At 46.5% G+C, this 19972-nt stretch overlaps 1 protein-coding gene across 1 annotated transcript in view; it reads right to left on the bottom strand.

The window, feature by feature from the left end:
- Positions 1 to 1215: 1215 nt before the first annotated feature.
- The window catches only part of LOC134944339 (aldehyde oxidase-like), a 145370-nt gene continuing 126613 nt past the window's right edge, over positions 1216 to 19972 (bottom strand). The window contains exons 29-35 of the mRNA XM_063932921.1: positions 19704 to 19778; positions 14675 to 14727; positions 12139 to 12253; positions 10778 to 10843; positions 8790 to 8978; positions 7578 to 7745; positions 1216 to 4671 (exon numbers count right to left, since the gene is read on the bottom strand). Coding sequence (XP_063788991.1) covers positions 4621 to 4671; positions 7578 to 7745; positions 8790 to 8978; positions 10778 to 10843; positions 12139 to 12253; positions 14675 to 14727; positions 19704 to 19778 — 717 coding nt within the window. The 3' untranslated portion in view covers positions 1216 to 4620. The remainder of the gene's footprint in view (positions 4672 to 7577; positions 7746 to 8789; positions 8979 to 10777; positions 10844 to 12138; positions 12254 to 14674; positions 14728 to 19703; positions 19779 to 19972) is intronic.

Here is a 19972-nt window from a genome sequence, read left to right as displayed (position 1 = left end):
CCTCCCCAGCCTCTGACCTCACCGCACGTCACTGCCTGCTACCCATATGAAATCCTGAGTTCCTGACACTCTGTTACCAGTGTGCAATCCCGATCTATCTCCCCAGCCTCTGACCTCACCGCACGTCACTGCCTGCTACCCATATGAAATCCTGAGTTCCTGACACTCTGTTACCAGTGTGCAATCCCGATCTATCTCTCCAGCCTCTGACCTCACCGCACGTCACTGCCTGCTACCCATATGAAATCCTGAGTTCCTGACACTCTGTTACCAGTGTGCAATCCCGATCTATCTCTCCAGCCTCTGACCTCACCGCACGTCACTGCCTGCTACCCATATGAAATCCTGAGTTCCTGACACTCTGTTACCAGTGTGCAATCCCGATCTATCTCCCCAGCCTCTGACCTCACCGCACGTCACTGCCTGCTACCCATATGAAATCCTGAGTTCCTGACACTCTGTTACCAGTGTGCAATCCCGATCTATCTCCCCAGCCTCTGACCTCACCGCACGTCACTGCCTGCTACCCATATGAAATCCTGAGTTCCTGACACTCTGTTACCAGTGTGCAATCCCGATCTATCTCTCCAGCCTAATGACAGAAACATTGTCGATTTGTGACATAATTCTGATATCCCAAATATACATCTTGATTTATATGATCTTGTCTATCCTGTGTAAAACTTGTCCTTCCTGTATGACCTATACCTGGTTGTTCAGTAATTGTGAAATCACTACATTGAGCCCAATTAATGTAGTCACAATACTAGAGATACTCAGTGGGCCAGATGTACTAAGCCTGAAAAGTGATAAATATCACAGTGATAAAGTACCAGCCAATCGGCTCCTGTCATTTTTCAAACACAGCCCGTAACATGGCAGTTAGGAGCCGATTGGCTGGTGCTTTATCACAGTGATAATTATCACTTTTCAGGCTTAGTACATCTCCCCCACTGAATCTAGGTCTAGGCAGGCTAATTATCATATTAGGTCATGTATATGGGTGGTCAGCTCAGTAGCTGTCATCGCCTGACTGCATTTAGAAACATGCCTTATGATGTTATCATCCATAATGTGGCACTAAGGTTACACCCCTAGGGATATTGAGCATATGTGGGCAGTATAAGATTTACCTAATACCATAGCCGAGGTGGTACAAACATACCTGTACTTTATTCTCTGTATTCTATTGTTTCAATAATGTTTCACTAGAGATAAGAACCAAACCCATTTTAATATTAATGTACCAACCAGCATTTGCATACAAATGAACATGCTGCAACAATAGAAATCAATGGAAGAAAATTGTCATCAAGACTGTTATTTTGCCAAGGACCTGAATGATTAATTAGATACATATTCCCCAATCTATTTTTGCAGGGGAGTAATTACAGGTTACATATGATAAGAGATGGTTATCAGTTATTATTTATGACGGGATTATTTTTCACACAATGCACTTGAATATTACCATAAATGTCACGTGAAGGCACTAGACAAGAATACAAATCGGAATTAAGAGCCGTGTCTATTTTTGAAAACCGGAGTTAATTATAGTCATAAGTGCTTTAAAAAGGTAATAAGCAAAAGCTTAGAAATACAATTTAAAAAAAAACAAACCCTATATGTAAGTTAAAACCCAAGTTTGGGGCCGGCCCGCTCCAGCCACCGACACCCCATGGTATCCCTGTGGATCCCTATGGACCCTGAAGAAGAATGGAGCAATTTCCACCTTGGTAACACCAAGCTGCACTGCAGGTGGGGCAGATGTAATATGTGCAAAGAGTTACAGTTGGGAGGGGTGGGGGTGGGGGTGGGGGGGTGACTCAGCTCAATTTTATATTTCAGTGTAAAAACAAAGCTGGCCAGTATTTACTCGCTACATGCAGAAACAGCCAGTATTTTCCCTGCATGCAAACATAATACATGCATTTGCATATCTGCACCCTTTGTATTGCAGTAGGGTTTGTTCCAGGAGCAAATTACTCTGTGTTTGCTTCTATTTTTAAAATGTGTTCCTAAAACTGTGCATCAGGCCCATATTCAGGCAGCGTGTATAAGTCTATGGGAGGGCAGCCTTCGAATGATACAAGAGATCTCCCTTTTCTTACATTAGGATGTTCACCTTTTGTATCTGTGCATTTGTGTCCTGTCTTTAAACTAAACAACCTGATGCTGAGTCTTATAATCCAACTCCCACTGAATGACTACTGCACTAGAAAGTGCATATACAACACTTACATTATACACTTTGTACCCGCAGGCTAGGGTTGTCCATCGAATGGTTAACCATTGATTGTCTCTATCGATGGCATCATTGATAATTTGCACAATGAGCATCCTAGCAGCTTCACGTGAAGCGGGGAGCCAATCGGATGAGGCTGGGGCTTTGAAATGTTCAATAGGGGGAGGGATTAGCACGTTCGATAAAAAAATATCAGATATCAGATCCCTGCCACTGAAGCCGGAGAAACATCGGACTGCACACATCGACAGCAAACCATCGGTATTTGCTAGCCAATGGTGGTCGATTGCCAGCCCTACCATAGCATGGTTACCAGCCTAGCCATGCAGGAACTGTGCAAGAAATATGTATTATTATATCCTGATATATAGAATTATGCAGCGCTGTGCATTACTGTACAGAGTGACATGGAAAAGAAAGTGACGATCACCCTGCCCGATCATCTTACAGAGGTGTGGTTGAAAAACTGATTTTTTAATGTGAGGAACTGGTTATAATTTGAATAATTAGGATCCCAGCCTTGAGCTGTGTATAGACACAAGACTACTGTGTCTAGCTGTACATATAACCCAGGCTAAGGTAAAATCGCCTTCACGCTCATTTCTAAAACATAATTCGCCATAAAGTTTTACCGTCTTTTTTTTTTAGATGGCAGATTTTCGATCTCTCCATTGAGGAATAATCTAAACTAGTTACCAGCCCTTCAAAATGACGGAACGACATCACAGTAATGTCAGCGCACGTGGATGTGCGCGGCCGAATGGAGCAACACTTTAATTGCAGATATTCTTGTTATCACTTGCTACATATGTTGAATAATGCTCCAGCCAATCCACTCCTAACTGTCATGTGTTTGAACAATGACAGGAGCTGATTGGCTGGAGCACCATGTCTGTTATAAAATATTAATATGTTCAATATAGTAGAAACCTTTACATGCACCAAGAGAATGAATAATGTTTATCCAGATTTTCAGAAAGTCTTCTACTAGAACATGTACAGGCTGTGCAGCGAGACATAGGTAGGCTTACGCGGGAGAACGTTATAGACTGCACTATGCATGCATCTGCAAGTTCCCGGCGATTCTGCCCGTTGTTTTAAAGGGGCAATCACTTAAAAGGCAAAACAAACCTGCTTGGGTGAAATGCTATATTTCTCTAACGTCCTAGTGGATGCTGGGGACTCCGTAAGGACCATGGGGAATAGCGGGCTCCGCAGGAGACTGGGCACTCTAAAGAAAGATTTAGTACTATCTGGTGTGCACTGGCTCCTCCCTCTATGCCCCTCCTCCAGACCTCAGTTAGAATCTGTGCCCGGCCGAGCTGGGTGCTCCTAGTGGGCTCTCCTGAGCTTGCTAGAAAAGAAAGTATTTTGTTAGGTTTTTTATTTTCAGAGAGCTTCTGCTGGCAACAGACTCTCTGCTACGAGGGACTGAGGGGAGAGAAGCAAACCTACTCACGGCAGCTAGGTATCGCTTCTTAGGCTACTGGACACCATTAGCTCCAGAGGGATCGAACACAGGTACCTAACCTTGATCGTCCATTCCCGGAGCCGCGCCGCCGTCCCCCTCGCAGAGCCAGAAGAACAGAAGCATGAAGACATCGAAATCGGCGGCTGAAGACTCCTGTCTTTTACTTAAGGCATGATGCCGGGATGGGCAAAGTGTGTTTTGCATGTTTGCGCCCCGTGCGTGCCCTGGAACCGATAGTACGCAAGTACAGGGTGATGTAGAGTTGTATGTAAAGCAAGCTTACCAACTGAATCGGCGTAATGAGGTTGTAAAAGGGTCATTCTCATGCGTGTTGACGGAATTAGGGCTTTGCGAAGTTGGATATACTGAATGTTCCCAAGCATATAATTGATGAAGACAGGACGGGTGCACCCCGGAGACACGTACAACTCTGTATAGGGGCAAATATGCTCATTTTTTTTTGTGCACGCAATCTAGGAGCAGACTATAGCCGACTCACATTCAACTCAACTTCAGGCCCCCTGCGAGCGTCTGTAAACCCTTTGATGTGTGCAATATGCGTCAGTGGTGACAGCTTTGTAACCTTCCTACAAATCCAGATATAGGGAAGGCTTTGTTCCCACCCAGCCCCTCTTAGCATAATCTGCTAATGGGTTGTTAACGTCATGAGGTCTTAGAGGGGAAATCGCTCAATCTCTATAAACCTGAAGCCAGAAGAAAAAGTGCTCATAAAACATCAGATTTATACGGAATAGTAATTAGCCTTCTCAGATTATTATTATTATTAATATTATTAAAATGCCATCAGTTCATTTTACTGTGCTCTTCCTACATAAGGACAGGAGAACATCAACGCATATTCTCCAGTGGGATCTTGGGCGCCCGTGCATCCAGGAGTATTTCTTCATATGTTGATGGCCCAAGGGACATATGTTCCGGGTGCATCTCTGGGAATCTGCAGGACAGGATCACAGACAAAACTTTATGAAGAACATTGACAATATTATTGGTGCACGTACTAAGTGTCAAATGGGATACAGTCACTTTGTCCACAAAGTGTCAACGCCACGATGTAGACTGTTATGTTGTCAATATTGTTGAAATATCGTTATGGAACATACCAGCATCTGCAGAATGTGAACATGATCGCAGTGTCAGCAAGTGAAATGTTGACATTCTGCAGGAAGCGATGGGTTAAAGTTTGGCATTAGCCTGTGGGAAGGGATGTTAGCATTAGGCACGGGGGAGAGTTAGGGTCAGGCTGTGGGAGGGGAGGTTAGGACTATGCACTTGGGGGAGGGTTAGGCTATGGGAAGGGACGTTACGTCAGACACCCTCCCTGAAAACGCTTAGGAACGCCTGCGTTTTTCCAAACACTCCCATTAAACGGTCAGTTACCACCCACAAACGGCTTCCTCCTGTCAATCACCTTGCAAACGCCCATGCGAACAGATTTTTCGCATCATCCCATCGCTGACTGTTGTTGTTCGAAGCGCGTGCGCATTGCGGTGCATATGCATGCGCAGTTAGTACCTGATCGCCTGCTGTGGGAAAACGCACAGCAGCGATCAGATCTGAATCACCCCCTATGTGTGATACCCAGCTGACCCCCATAATAGAGAACTGGTGCGAAGGTTCCTGTCACCTCAGAAGGGTGGCTGCTGTATCATGAATTGGGTGCTGGCACATCAGGGGTTAACACCTCTCCTTGTTCCTCCGGATGACGTCACCAGCTGGAACAACCTGGAGGACTTCAGGACCCAGGTGACTGAGACCGCTGTCTTCACAGAGCGGGAAGAGAGGTAGCCCGCGCTTGGCTAATGGTCTGCAGAGAGATGGTGCTGTACACGTGGGATGCCTGGAAGCGGGGTTCACGCTGGGAGCTGCGGTGGTGTAAGGCAGGCTGAGGAGACCAGCGGGGGTGAGCTGCTCTAGCAAGAGGCCGGGAGAAACGGAGTGACTCTGCACAAAGAACCCTGCTATCTGCATTACTTCCAGCTTGCTATAAATGTGATTTCAGTTGTAACTACTAAAGTGAGGAAACTGGTTTCATTGCCTTGATTATTCCCGCTGCTTAGTATTTGTTCTGTTAAATAACTGCAACACACAGTTTAGTGTACTACAGAATACAGGAATATTATAAGTCTCAGACAGCCGCCTGGTGGATGGATTTAGTAGAGCAGGGGATCCTTAAATTCATGATAAACTACCCCGTAGCATACAGTGTTATTCGCCAGTACTGAAGTGCTTGACTTTGTTCATGTGTTTACTGTTATATGCAGATTAACTGCTTATTAATACGCCTGATGTGTGATGTAATAATACATGCTCCTGTGATGCAAATTGCCTTGTACTTCTAAGTGTAACCAAAAATTTGAGTTTACAGTGGTGAGCCTAAATTTTGCCGTAAAATAAAACAGTGGTCACCGTCCTCATGTGTGTAGACTTAATTGGGGATTCTTCGTCCTTCTGCCTATAGTTCCAGCGGTTAGACCCGGGTGAGACAGGTGGCTCCAGGAAAGAGAATCAGGTACGGCCACTGACACCTACACCAGCACCGATACTTACCTCTACTTGATATCACATTTAGGTGTCCGCAAACAGGATTCGCTACCAAGTTATTGGCAGGATGTCGGAACCTTAGACCCACTGAACCCTATCCAAAGCCACCGCCCATTGGAAATTGTGGCCCTTGACCACGTAAAGCTGGAGTCTAGTTCAAGTGGCTTTCAGTATGCCTTAACCATCACTGACCACTTCAGCAAATTCCTTGTTGTTGTTCCAGCCCACGACTTGACCTAAAAAACGATGCCAAATTATTTTTGAGGCACTTTGCTCGACCGTATGGGTACCCCGAGAGGATCGTGACAGATCAAGGCCCAGCATTTAAGTCCCAACTCTTCCACGAACTATGCTCACTGTACGGGTGCAAGAAGATCAGAATGACAGCCTATCACCCACAGGGGAATGGACTGTGCGAGAGGGTCAATCAGACCATCATTGGAATGCTGCAGAGTTTATTTGCAGAAAAACGCTCCCAGTGGTTTCACACCTTTCTACCTGCTGATTGGACGTCAAGGAATGTTACCTAATGAATAGACCCCTTAGTCACTAAGGGGTGGGATATGGTTAGAAACTAGGCAGAGAATTAGGGTTAGGCTCTAGGGGGAGGATTAGGGTTAGACACTAGGGAGGGGGTGGTTAGGGTGTGCCTGAGGGATGGGAAGGTTATGGATAGACTACGGGAGGGGGTGTTAGGGTTAGGCTACAGAGGAGGTGGTTATGATTAGGTACTAGGGGGAAGTTTAGTGTTAGACACTAGTGGGAGGGTTAGGCACTAGGGGGAGGATTAGGGTTAGGCTGCAGGACAGGAGGGTTAGGCACCACAAGGACAAGATAAGGTTTAGACATTAGGGGAAGGGTTAGGTTTAGGCCAGTGCGTCTCTCTAAGTGAGCGTCAATCATGTATAGGAATGCTAGCACCTGCAAGATCTCTGCTTTTTGCAGAAGCTGCCCAAAGACTAGAGCAATACTAAATTGTTCAGGTGCATTAGTATCCACTGATGGAACTCACGGCAAGTTGGACATAACTGAAGTGGCGCCATTTGGTCCTAATAATGACTAGGCCCCTTGGTATACTAAATAAAAATTATGTTTTAACAATAGTTACATGACAACCGTTAAGTACAAACATGCATGTTAGTGTAACTCTCCCTCTGGTAACACAAAGTCTGGCTTTCTGATCAGTATGTTTCAGGTGTGTACTGTATATATGCAAATATCTGCTACGTACTGTATAGATGCAAGACAATGTATTAGGTAAGAGATAAAGTAGATGTATTAGGTAAGAGATAAAAGTACCATGTCGGTGAAGCGGTCTCCACAAGCCATCCTGATCTTCTCTGGGGTCGCTGGGCTGTTCAGAGTAAAAAGATCGGACATCCCTCTTTCTTTCCGGGCATAGGTCAGAGCATCTTTTATGGCAAAATAGACGGAGCAGCCCAGGAACAAAGACGGTTCCCCAACACCCTGCAGAACAGAGCAGCGGCATATTGTTAGAGATGTACAGTAGCCATTTACCTGTTGTCCTGTAACGGTACCTGTGCAGGCTAGTGGGGTAGTGTGGGTGTTATGTCTGCAGCTCTGTGCTGTAATATTATACATGGTTTCCAGTTTTATAGATACAAGTCTTGTAATGTAAGCTGACATGGAAAGCTGTATGGCAATGTAACAATGCTGTATGATGTTGTAGGTCTAACATACATAGGACCCTACTTATCACATACCACATTTTTTATGTGGAACGATGTGATAAAATCGTCTAAATTCACAAAGTGAAAATGTTCCGGAGAATATAGCAATACTCTAGTGCCGGGATGCGGGCTGTGATAAGAGCCTATCCTGGCAATGAGCTGGAAGCAGAGGGATAGCTTACATTATCCTTCTGTTCCAGGTTCACACCAAGCACGCGTACTGCGTATCTGCAGCCTGCACATGTGTCAGTGGGGGAAGATGGAGAGGGATCCAGAAGAGGTTCCAAATCCAAAGGAATCTGCATTAAAGTCGCTCATTGACTACTATGGGCAAATGCCATCTTAGCATTCCAGTGCTTGGTGAAGCCAACAGTTTAGCAGCCCCATGGGGGTCAGAAATGGAGGGACCATGGTACATATCAGTGATATATACCCCAGTCGCTCCTTGTTACATCCTTGTGGGTATTTAGCACAATGCAGATGCGCAGCTCCTGGCATGTACACGTGGGAGCAGATGACAGCTGGAATCTGATTGGTTGCTCTTTGCAACACCTCCACTTTTACTCTTTAATAAACCTCCATCGTAGTCAAAAAAAGTAAAAATTATAAGGAAGTCTTAGGGGAAGATGTATCAAACATTGGAGAGAGTTAAAGTATCAACCAATCAGCTCCTGCTATTTTTCAAACACAGTATGTACAATGACAGATGCTGATTGGCTGGTACTTTCTCTCCAAGCTTTGATACATCTCCCCTAGTGGTAGGGACAGTCCCATGTACTGCAGAATCTGCAGCCACTGGTGTAACTGCTGGGCTCCCTACCTTGGAAGAATATATGGCATGTGGGTTGGGTACGTTGGTGAGCAGAGACACATAGAACTGCTCAGGGACATCGCAGACAGCAGGGATCTTATACTGAGCCGGGCCGCGGGTGTACAGGACTCCCTGCGGAGAGAACTTCAGCTCCTCAATGGTGAATAATCCAAGGCCTTGCACAAAAGCTCCTTCAATCTGAGAAACACAAATAAAGAGCGCGTCAGAACAAGATACATTTATATATTATATATCACTACTATTATTATCTGATTTGCCTTACATTCTGGCTGGGAAGCTTAAATTCCTTTGAAACTCTAAATAAGTCCTTGTCAGCTTAACCTTAGGACAGCCACGCCATCCAAGTGACACACAAATAGCTACTATACTCACTATGGGATATTCTAATATATATTATATATACAGTATATAGGACACTTTCTCCAGTTCTACAACTCCGCAATTCTAACCCAAATATCTTACCTTTACAGTAACAGAACACAATAAATTAGGAGGCTGTGACGTGGGCGGTTATAGAGACGAGGGCATATTTACTAATCTGCGGTTTATCAATCATCAGTGGCTTTGACTGATTGTTTTAAAGCGGCAATAGGAATTAATGCTAGATAAAGCTGGTTTACCATCGAGTCCTGTTTAGGTTTTAAAGCAAGAGTATCTGTCAAAGTCGCCAATGATGGACGCCAATGACAAAGCGCGTTTAGTATATTTAATACCAGGTGTTTTAGTCTATAAAATAGATAATCTCAATGTACACGTTTTGAATGAAGATAAGATTGCTCCTCTAGCTGGTTTAACATTGGGTTTATTACTATTTACTGCTACTCACTGTAATTCTCCATTTATCTATTTTGCAGAGGATCGCCTTCTTTTATACAGTATGAATGCAGTAAGACAGACCAGTATTGTTTAGGTTCTTAACCAATTAATGTGCTATTTTTTCCAAAAACTGATCAGAAATTGTCATTTTTTTATGACTGAATTAGGTTAAGAACGTTTATTTAAAACATCCAATCTGATTTTATTAAAACATTTTTTTTTTTTATAAACGTTGGTTCAAACATCGATGGCTGATATATCAGATCATCAATGTTCAACCATCACAACCCTGCAATTGTTGTTTTTGCATTTCCCCAGTAGCTGCTGATCTCTGCAGGCACGGGGTGGGGGAAGAGTCTGAAGAGGAGACGCTGCTTGGCACTTTGGGGGTCAGGGATGGGCTGTAACGTCACCAGGCCCCGTCCCCCAAAACACAGCAATTTGCAGGTCCACAGGGCGGGGCGGGGCTAAATGATGTGAAAGCACATATTTTAGCCCCGCCCCCTCCATTCGACGCTGCGATTCCCTGTATAGTCTCCTCATCCTGCCTGCTTCACTAGGAATATAAATAACATAACATGCCACATAAATGGAAATGGGCTTAAATATTACTGATACAACTTCCCATTATTCAATGATATTTTACATCAAAACTTTACATCAGACATCCAACAATTTCCAACTCACAATCCAAACACTTCACCAGTCCCCTCACTCGCCCAAGCCATGCCTAGATGTGCCCTCCCTGAGACCTTGCTATGTCTCCACCACGGAAAGTCTGTCCTGTCTCCTGAAGTAACATGGGTGGAATCTGTTGTCCTACAACACTACAGTACCTGAGCCAGATAAGCTTTCAGTGTATAATCAGTGTATGGGGACGTATTCACTTGTTAGTGGGTCCAGCACAATTGTCTTCAGCAATACTTCCCTATATGGGCACCAAACTTTGTTTCATATATATATATATATCATTTCCACACCTATGCACAGGTAAACTAGCCACTGTGCATCATTCATGGCACCAAACTGCGCTCCAGCTGTACATACAATGGGTTGTGCCATATTCTGCTATTCTCTAACTGGGGCGAGATGTTGTAAATAGCACAAATACATCCAAACTACATACTACTGCATGTCAGCGCAAAACGTGTTCTCCGTACCTGTCCTATGTCCACGGCCGGATTGATACTGCAGCCGATGTCCATGACGATGTCTGTCCGGAGGTTCTAGTAATAGGAGATAGAATGCAGACGCTTATTAAGAGGATCAATGCTACATTGTTACACGGATGGACACAGAGGACACGGACAGACAGTATCACATGGATTCATAGATAATGGACGTAGGGGGCACAGGCTACATAAGGCACTAGCCGCAATTTCCTTTTCCAAAATGCTCCTTGTCTGGGCTAATGGGGGCTAGATTACATGGCAGATTGGAGTCCTGGGAGGCGGGCTTACTGCAGGTACCGGAGGAAGGTCTGGCAGTGACCTCTGGCTGTACTCACATGCAGGGCTGCCATCAGGAATTGTGGGGCACGGGACTGACCAAATAGACAGCCGCCCCTTCCCCCCATCCCGCTCCACAACAGAAGTTTAACAGAGAAAATAGAATACGGAGGGAGTAAAATTGTAAACTGTAATGGGGAGCTGATGGGGGCACTTCGAGGGAGAAGCAGTGGATGACCTAGTAGAGGGGTGGGGTGGCTGGCAGAAGCATTGGGGGGAGGAGGGGAGATCTTCAGGGCACCAGCAGGGGGAGCAGGAGCAGACAGAGTCAGGCCCCCACTAACTGTCCAGATACAGGACGCCAGTTGTCCATGGCAACCAATCAGCACTGAAGTAACATTTATAATTTGCATACTATAACATTATACAGAGCAGCTGATTGGTTGCCATGGGCAACTTCTCCACAGGCTCACTTCTCCACTCTTTTCACTGCTTCATACATTTACCCCTCTGTACCCACTCCAATAACCCAATCAAATCACATTTTCCCTGACCCATCCCTTTTCCTATACTTCTTATATGATTCTAAAATGTTTTACCAGAACTACTGTACGTATATTTACAGTTTATACTGGGGCGCTGCCGTCTCCCAATATGCCGCCTTACCTTTACGTCCATTCCCGTGTGCCATGCGTACAGAGATCTCCTGCTGTGTACCTGGCACTGTTATACGCTGGATGAGTACAGTAAGGCGGGGGTGCACATGTAAGGGCAGCCCGCCACCCTCAGATGCTTCCTAATGGGGTCTGGTGTTTCGCTTCTATAGATGTAAAACAAACCACTAAACTCCATGGTGTGTGATATAGGAGACTCGTAGGGCTAAACCAATTCTTTGTAGGGTTAATCGCTGATATTTCTTATGGATAACCCCAAGTGGTCAGCACAATGCTGTAACTGCCCGTTGCCAGCCAGCGATGGGTGCCGGGTAGAGGATGTTTGCGGGAGTGGATGGTAAAATGTTTCTAGCCCATGAAAGATAGACCTGAAACATACATGTGTCACGTTATCTGTACCTTGTGGTCTCCGGTCAGACAGTCTATTTCAACCTCAGAACACGCAACTCCAAACACAAAGTAGTGAGCTGGGTCACCCTCTCCTTTTTCCCAGTTCATTTCTCGGCCAAATCCCCTGTAAGGATCAATGAGAATGTCAAAGGAAACCCGCAATGGTTAAACGCCCATCCCCCGTGATCTACTAGTGAGTACTCTGCTGCCATGTGGCTTATTGGGGCATAATGTTAGGATATGGTGCGCTCTGTGCCTGTCTCCTTCTACATAGCAGTCTATGGGTGCATCCCCTAGTGCCAAGGTTCACTCGGAGGTGGAGCTATGTGATGTAATCCCTGCTCCTCCATCTTAGAGTAAGAGAGAGACTGAGTCCTGGTGTGTGCGGGAGTGGATATCAGCTACAGAGACTCGCAGCGTTCCATTGCATGTATCGCGGCTCCGGAGCTGACGCTGAGCCGGGTGCCGCATCTTCTCTACAGCGGGAGTCAGACTGCACGGCTGTGTGTCCTCCGTCCCTCACCACCGGAGACGGGTTCACTACGATATGCCGGCGGTCGGGCTCCCGGCGACCAGCTTACCGGCACCGGGAGCCCGACCGCCGGCTTACCGACAGTGTGGCGAGCGCAAATGAGCCCCTTGCGGGCTCGCTGCGCTCGCCACGCTACGCGCGCCACACTATTTTATTCTTCCTCCAGGGGGGTCGTGGACCCCCACGAGGGAGAATAAGTGTCGGTATGCCGGCTGTCGGGCTCCCGGCGCCGGTATGCTGGTCGCCGGGAGCCCGACCGCCGGCATACTGAAGACCACCCCCGGAGACAGCTCCTCATAGTACCGCTACCACTGCTGTTACCTTGTATGATATACGGGCCCCTAATTGCCTATATCAGTATTACATCTGAGTCACCTGCACACTGAATAAACCTGCGGTTCATTAAGTGTGTGGACTGACGTCACTGCACCAGACAATCCCATACACTCTGCCAACACATAACACATTAATGCCCGTCCAGCCATGATCATCGGTGCCCTGTACTGTAGGGGAATGGCACCCACCAGGGTTCTACTGACTGCTTCCGCTCTCATGTTCTTTTGATGCATAGATTTTATAACAGGTGCCCCCTAATGCGCCACATAAGATCTGCATCTCCCACCCACATTCATTACCTGCTCCCATTCCCGGCTACAGGACGGTTTCCAGGCTGCACCCAATCTGAGGAACGCCCTTTCCCACACAACAAGACTTTCCTGTAGACTCCAAACGTTCCCTGTAAACTCACCACCCCGCGCAGCTTATCCCCAAGCTACTCTACCCAATTACCCCCCCTCTACACAGATCAAACAAAATTTACATGTGTACTTTCCATATTCAAATGACCCTGTGATTCCAGGTCAAAATTGCTGCCAACACTGCTGTATGACTGCATATATGCAGCATTGATCCTCATGCATCAAATTCCTATTTCCCCATGGATTTTAAGCTTGCCTATTAGCAGCACCCAGTATTATTTTATTACCCAGTTCCCAATTGTAAAGCACAACGCAATATGCTGGCGCTATATAACAAATGTTAACAGATGAATAGTAAATAGACAATGCATATAGTCTCTTTAGCCTATAGGGTGGTGACACACGGGAGAGACGTCCATCCTGAGTAAACGCAGCACCCTGAAGCTGGGAATCCCCTCCTTACTGACACATTAGCTCTGAAAGTGCTATTACTGTGCAAACCGCAGTTGTGATAATATGTAAATGCTGGTATTAGCCCTCCGCCTGGCGTGGTATACTGCGTCTAAGACGGCCTTCCTATGGCTGTGGCTCTGCTTCTGGGAACGCATCCGTTGTGCCACTGACACCCCCACCCCGATACTCCCATAATATGCCAATGAGACTTTCTCTGTGTACACCTCTAGTCACATTCCAGTCACCGCCTAGGAATGACCATCACTGTTCCACCCCATTTCTGTTACCGTCTATCCCCAACGCAGCAGCACCTTTGTACGTACCCTGTGTTATGCATACTCCATAGGGGTTTTCAGAAATGTTCTCACATGCATAGTTTAAATAATCGCTCAGCCACGTGAACGTCAGAATTGAGGACCTGATTGAGACGTGGTTGGAGTGAGAATTGCGGCTACTTACTAAGAAGCAGCAGCGAGGCACAGATCTGGTAGACGCCTCCTGCATGCACGCGCAATCCAGTGCTGCATCCTAAATCTCCTTCAGAAGACACCACTCCCCCAAAACAAAGGTGATGCCTCCGTTTTGGGAAACGGAAGCTATCTCCGCCCCCAAACGGCTGCAGACTGCCAATCACTTGACGTCTGCAGCCGTTTCGCTTGCTCTGACGCACGACCCAAAGTGCACATACTCAGTTCGTGTCCATGAACAAGGTACCGAACATCACTACTGTGCAACATGGGCAGTAACAGCGCCGGGGCCTGATTCAGACCCTTTATGTTATAAACTTTTCCCTTGGTAAATATGTCTATCTATGGAGTAAGCCCAGAATGAATACAACTTATATAAATATACATATAATTACCTGAAATACCCAGTGGCGGAAAGGCTAATGGACTGCAGAAACGCATCCCGTACCTAGCAGACAGAATAAATATAACTTATTATAATATAACTTAGCAGCAGTCACAAAACAACTAATTCAGCCATAAAACCATATACTGCAGTCACCAGTCACTGCCAACTGCTGTGATCCATATAGTATGTATAAATATTTCGTATTGGCATGTGACGTCTGCTGCATGACGTCTTTTTATTACATAAGCTTTGTGTTGTAAGATCCACTTTACTTGTCTGTATTGTACACAAGCCTTGGCCTATATGCAGGGCAGCCACCAGGGGAGAACTGTGGGGACTGGTGTCCCGGGCCCTTACAGGGGACTGGTGTCCCGGCCCCTTACAGAAAGAAGGGCCCACCCCTGGCTCCTACCGCCAATACCCGGAGAGCTGCACCAGGCTGTAAAACAACAGTTGGCTGGTACAGAGATGACTTTTTAAAACAAGACTTCCCTGTGCATCAGCTCTGTGAACCATTCCTGTCGGTCCGCAATGCTCCACCTATATGTAACATCACAATGTATGACATCACATGGGGTGTGGAGAGGTGCAGCAGAATCTTTTATTTTATTTTATTTTATTCAGGAGGAGGGGCCCTGTCTATTTTGTCAGTCTCAGGCCCCACAATTCCTGATGGCAGCCTTGCCTATATGATCCCCTATACCCGAGTGCCCTCTAACCTCTGTCTTGTTTTTTTCCTGTTTTTAATTCATGATCTAATGCCCTATCAATATATCAGGGCGTCTATTGCTGCGTGCTACTGTGTGATCTGTTTATCAATGTGTGTGACGTCATTGTGCTTGCCTCATATACCTACTGTATGCAAATTTGTCAGCTGTGCTTATGCTCCAATAAAAACATTCAATCTAAAAAAATAAAAATCCGTCTTGATTTCTAAGAGTAATTATCAGTAGTGTTCCACTAGGGCCGCAGCAACTTCTTGTTATCAGTCTTTTGCTCCGACTTTAATTTTTAAATGGGCGGGTGGAATGGAGGCAGCAGGAAGCTACAGGCTGAGAGTTATATAGTGGAAGGAACAGGGACCCCAGCAGCACAGAGTATATAAGGAGATGAGTGATGTGTCAGTGAGGACAGGACTGCATGTGACAGGGGCAGTGACATGATGTGAGGAGGGGAATGGAGGCAGCAGGAAACCACAGGCTGAGAGTTATATAGTGGAACGAGCAGGGTCCCCCAGCAGCACAGAGTATATCAGGAGATGAGTGATGTGTTAGTGAGGACAGGGCTGCATGTGACAGGGGCAGTGACATGATGTGAGGAGGGGAATGGAGGCAGCAGGAAACCACAGGCTGAGAGTTATATAGTGGAACGAGCAGGGTCCCCCAGCAGCACAGAGTATATCAGGAGATGAGTGATGTGTTAGTGAGGACAGGGCTGCATGTGACAGGGGCAGTGACATGATGTGAGGAGGGGAATGGAGGCAGCAGGAAGCTACAGGCTGAGAGTTATATAGTGGGAGGAGCAGTGTCCCCAGCATCACAGAGTATATCAGGAGATGACTGATGTGTCAGTGAGGATAGGGCTGCATGTGACAGGGGCAGTGACATGATGTGAGGAGAGGAATGGAGGCAGCAGGAAGCCACAGACTGAGAGTTATATAGTGGGAGAAGCAGGGTCCCCAGCAGCACAGAGTATATCAGGAGATGAGTGATGTGTTAGTGAGGACAGGGCTGCATGTGACAGGGGCAGTGACATGATGTGAGGAGGGGAATGGAGGCTACAGGAAGCTACAGGCTGAGAGTTATATAGTGGGAGGAGCAGGGTCCCCAGCAGCACAGAGTATATCAGGAGATGAGTGATGTGTTAGTGAGGACAGGGCTGCATGTGACAGGGGCAGTGACATGATGTGAGGAGGGGAATGGAGGCAGCAGGAAACCACAGGCTGAGAGTTATATAGTGGAACGAGCAGGGTCCCCCAGCAGCACAGAGTATATCAGGAGATGAGTGATGTGTTAGTGAGGACAGGGCTGCATGTGACAGGGGCAGTGACATGATGTGAGGAGGGGAATGGAGGCAGCAGGAAGCTACAGGCTGAGAGTTATATAGTGGGAGGAGCAGTGTCCCCTGCAGCACAGAGTATATCAGGAGATGACTGATGTGTCAGTGAGGACAGGGCTGCATGTGACAGGGGCAGTGACATGATGTGAGGAGGGGAATGGAGGCAGCAGGAAGCCACAGACTGAGAGTTATATAGTGGGAGAAGCAGGGTCCCCAGCAGCACAGAGTATATCAGGAGATGAGTGATGTGTTAGTGAGGACAGGGCTGCATGTGACAGGGGCAGTGACATGATGTGAGGAGGGGAATGGAGGCTACAGGAAGCTACAGGCTGAGAGTTATATAGTGGGAGGAGCAGGGTCCCCAGCAGCACAGAGTATATCAGGAGATGAGTGATGTGTTAGTGAGGACAGGGCTGCATGTGACAGGGGCAGTGACATGATGTGAGGAGGGGAATGGAGGCTACAGGCTGAGAGTTATATAGTGGGAGGAGCAGGGTCCCCAGCAGCACAGATGCTAATATATGACAGATCAGGGCCCTTGAACAGTAACTAACTGCTGTCAGATTGAAGAAGAGATACCGGAAGGAGCAGTATACAGTGTTGTCTTGTTCCCCACCCTCACAGCCCAATCATTACTTCTGCACTGTCTGGAGGTCCTGGCATATTGGGAGCTATAAGATAAGATCAATGACATGCCTATAGAGCGACCTTGGTAAAGGGGCTACAATGGCATCTAGCAATAGTGCCTATCTGTAACAGGGTCTCTGCAATGGAATACATGTAATATTGCTTTGATTGAAGAGTATGTAATACATCCTTAATCTATGGATAATGTATATAATAAACTGACCAATGGAGTGGGTGCAGACAGGGTAGGGGCTCAGAATCCGATATATGGGCTCAGAATCAGATATACTGTAGGGGCTCAGGATCATATATAGGGGCACGGGATCAGATATAGGGAATCAGGATCAGATATAGGGGCTCAGAATCAGTTATAGGAGCTCAGGATCAGATATAGGGGCTTAGAAACAGATATTGGGGCTCAGGATCAGATATAAGAGCTCAGAATCTGATACAGGGGCTCAAGATCAGATATAGGTCTCAGGATCAGATATAGGGGCTCAGAATCTGATATAGGGGCTCAGAATCTGATACAGGGGTTCAAGATCAGATACAGGGGTTCAAGATCAGATATAGGGGCTCGGGATCAGATATAGGGTCTCCGGATCTGATATAGGGTCTCCGGATCTGATATAGGGGCTCAGAATCTGATACAGGGGTTCAAGATCAGATATAGGAGCTCAGGATCAGATATAGGAGCTCAGGATCAGATAAAGGAGCTCAGGACCAGATATAGGGTCTCAGGATCAGATATAGGGGTTTGAGATCAGATACAGGGGCTCAGAATAATATATAGGGGTCCAGTATCAGATATAAGGAATCAGGATCAGATATAGGGGCTCACAATCAGTTATAGGGGTTCAGGATCAGATATAGGGACACAGGATCGTATATAGGGGCCCAGTATCAGATATAGGGAATCAGGATCAGATGTAAGGGCTCAGCATCAGCTATAGGAGTTCAGAATCAGATATAGGGGTTTAGAATCAGATACTGGGGCACAGGATCAGATATAAGAGCTCAGAATCTGATACAGGGGCTCAAGATCAGATATAGGGGCTCAGGATCAGATACAGGGGCACAGGATCAGATATAGGGGCTCAGGATCTGATATAGGGGTTCGGGATCAGATATAGTGGCTCGGGATCAGATATAGGGGCTCATGATCAGATATAAGGGCTCGGGATCAGCTATAGGGGCTCGGGATCAGATATAGGGGCTCGGGATCAGATATAGGGGCTCAGGATCAGATACAGCGGCACAGGATCAGATATAGGGGCTCGGGATCAGATATAGGGGCTCGGGATCAGCTATAGGGGCTCAGGATCAGATATAGGGGCTCGGGGTCAGATATAGGGGCTCAGGGTCAGATATAGGGGCTCGGGATCAGATATAGGGGCTCAGGAACAGATACAGCGGCACAGGATCAGATATAGGGGCTCAGGATCAGATATAGGGGCTCAGGATCAGATATAGGGGCTCAGGATCAGATATAGGGGCTCAGGATCAGCTATAGGGGCTCAGGATCAGATATAGGGGCTCGGGATCAGATATAGGTGCTTAGGATGGGTTCAGTATGAAATACTGGTGTCCGGGATGCCAGCCGTCAGTATACTGACAGCGGCATCCCGGCCACCAGTATGCCGGCAGCAGGATGAGCTCTAGAAAGCCCCTAGCGGGCGCGGTGGAACGCTGCGCTGGCCACAGGTTATATTCTTCCTCTATGGGTGTCGTGGACACACACAGAGGGAGAATAGCCTGTGGCGCTGATATTCCGGCGGCGGCATTTCACCACCTGTCGGGATTCCGACTAGCGGTATTATACCCGCTCCCCTCGGGATCAGATACAGAGGCTCAGGATCACATATTCTCTCTATTTCTTGGGCCTCTGGCTGGGTCTGGTATTTTTTGTTGAGGAAAAATGTTGAAAATCATTATGTAGACACCATAATGTCGTCACATAATGTCAACATGTTCAAAATGTCGACCAGAACATAATTGTGACGCTCAATTTTTGCCTAACCCTAACCCCAAAATGTTCATATGTCGACATTTTAACTGTATCAACATTTCCTATGTAGACATTTTGCAGATGTCAACATATTGGGTGTCGACATTTTAACCATGTAGATGTTAATGCCATGTAATGACTGATACAGTCTACAGGGCACATATAACATGCTTTTATCCCTCTGTGCTCCCAAAATCTTGGTAGAGTTAGTTGGTATGAAATGGTATAACGGCTATATAAATCTACTATATACCATTCTCTCACCCTACAGATCATCTCCTGCTGACAAGGCGTCACACTACCTGCAGACTGCATGTATGGTGAGGTAACAGGGCATGCTCACCCAGTCTTTCCATGAGCCTTTAGGATTCGCCTCTTTAATAGGTTCCAGGCGCTTGATGAGAGTTTGACAGGCAATCTGTGAATACAGAGAAGAGAAATACTATACAGGGGGAAATGCACATTGTCCGTCACAAGAGAAATGTATAGCAATAAGCTAATTATCACTGTTCATTTCTTTTTCTTGAAATACTCCGTAGCAGCTATCACAAACTAGGTAATAGTGGCAGGAAAGAGAAATACCCAGTCAGATATATAATGTTACTCCTCCTA

This window comes from Pseudophryne corroboree, chromosome 7 (assembly GCF_028390025.1).
Source record: "Pseudophryne corroboree isolate aPseCor3 chromosome 7, aPseCor3.hap2, whole genome shotgun sequence".
Taxonomy (NCBI): domain Eukaryota; kingdom Metazoa; phylum Chordata; class Amphibia; order Anura; family Myobatrachidae; genus Pseudophryne; species Pseudophryne corroboree.
This window is presented reverse-complemented; position numbering and strand designations above follow the sequence as displayed.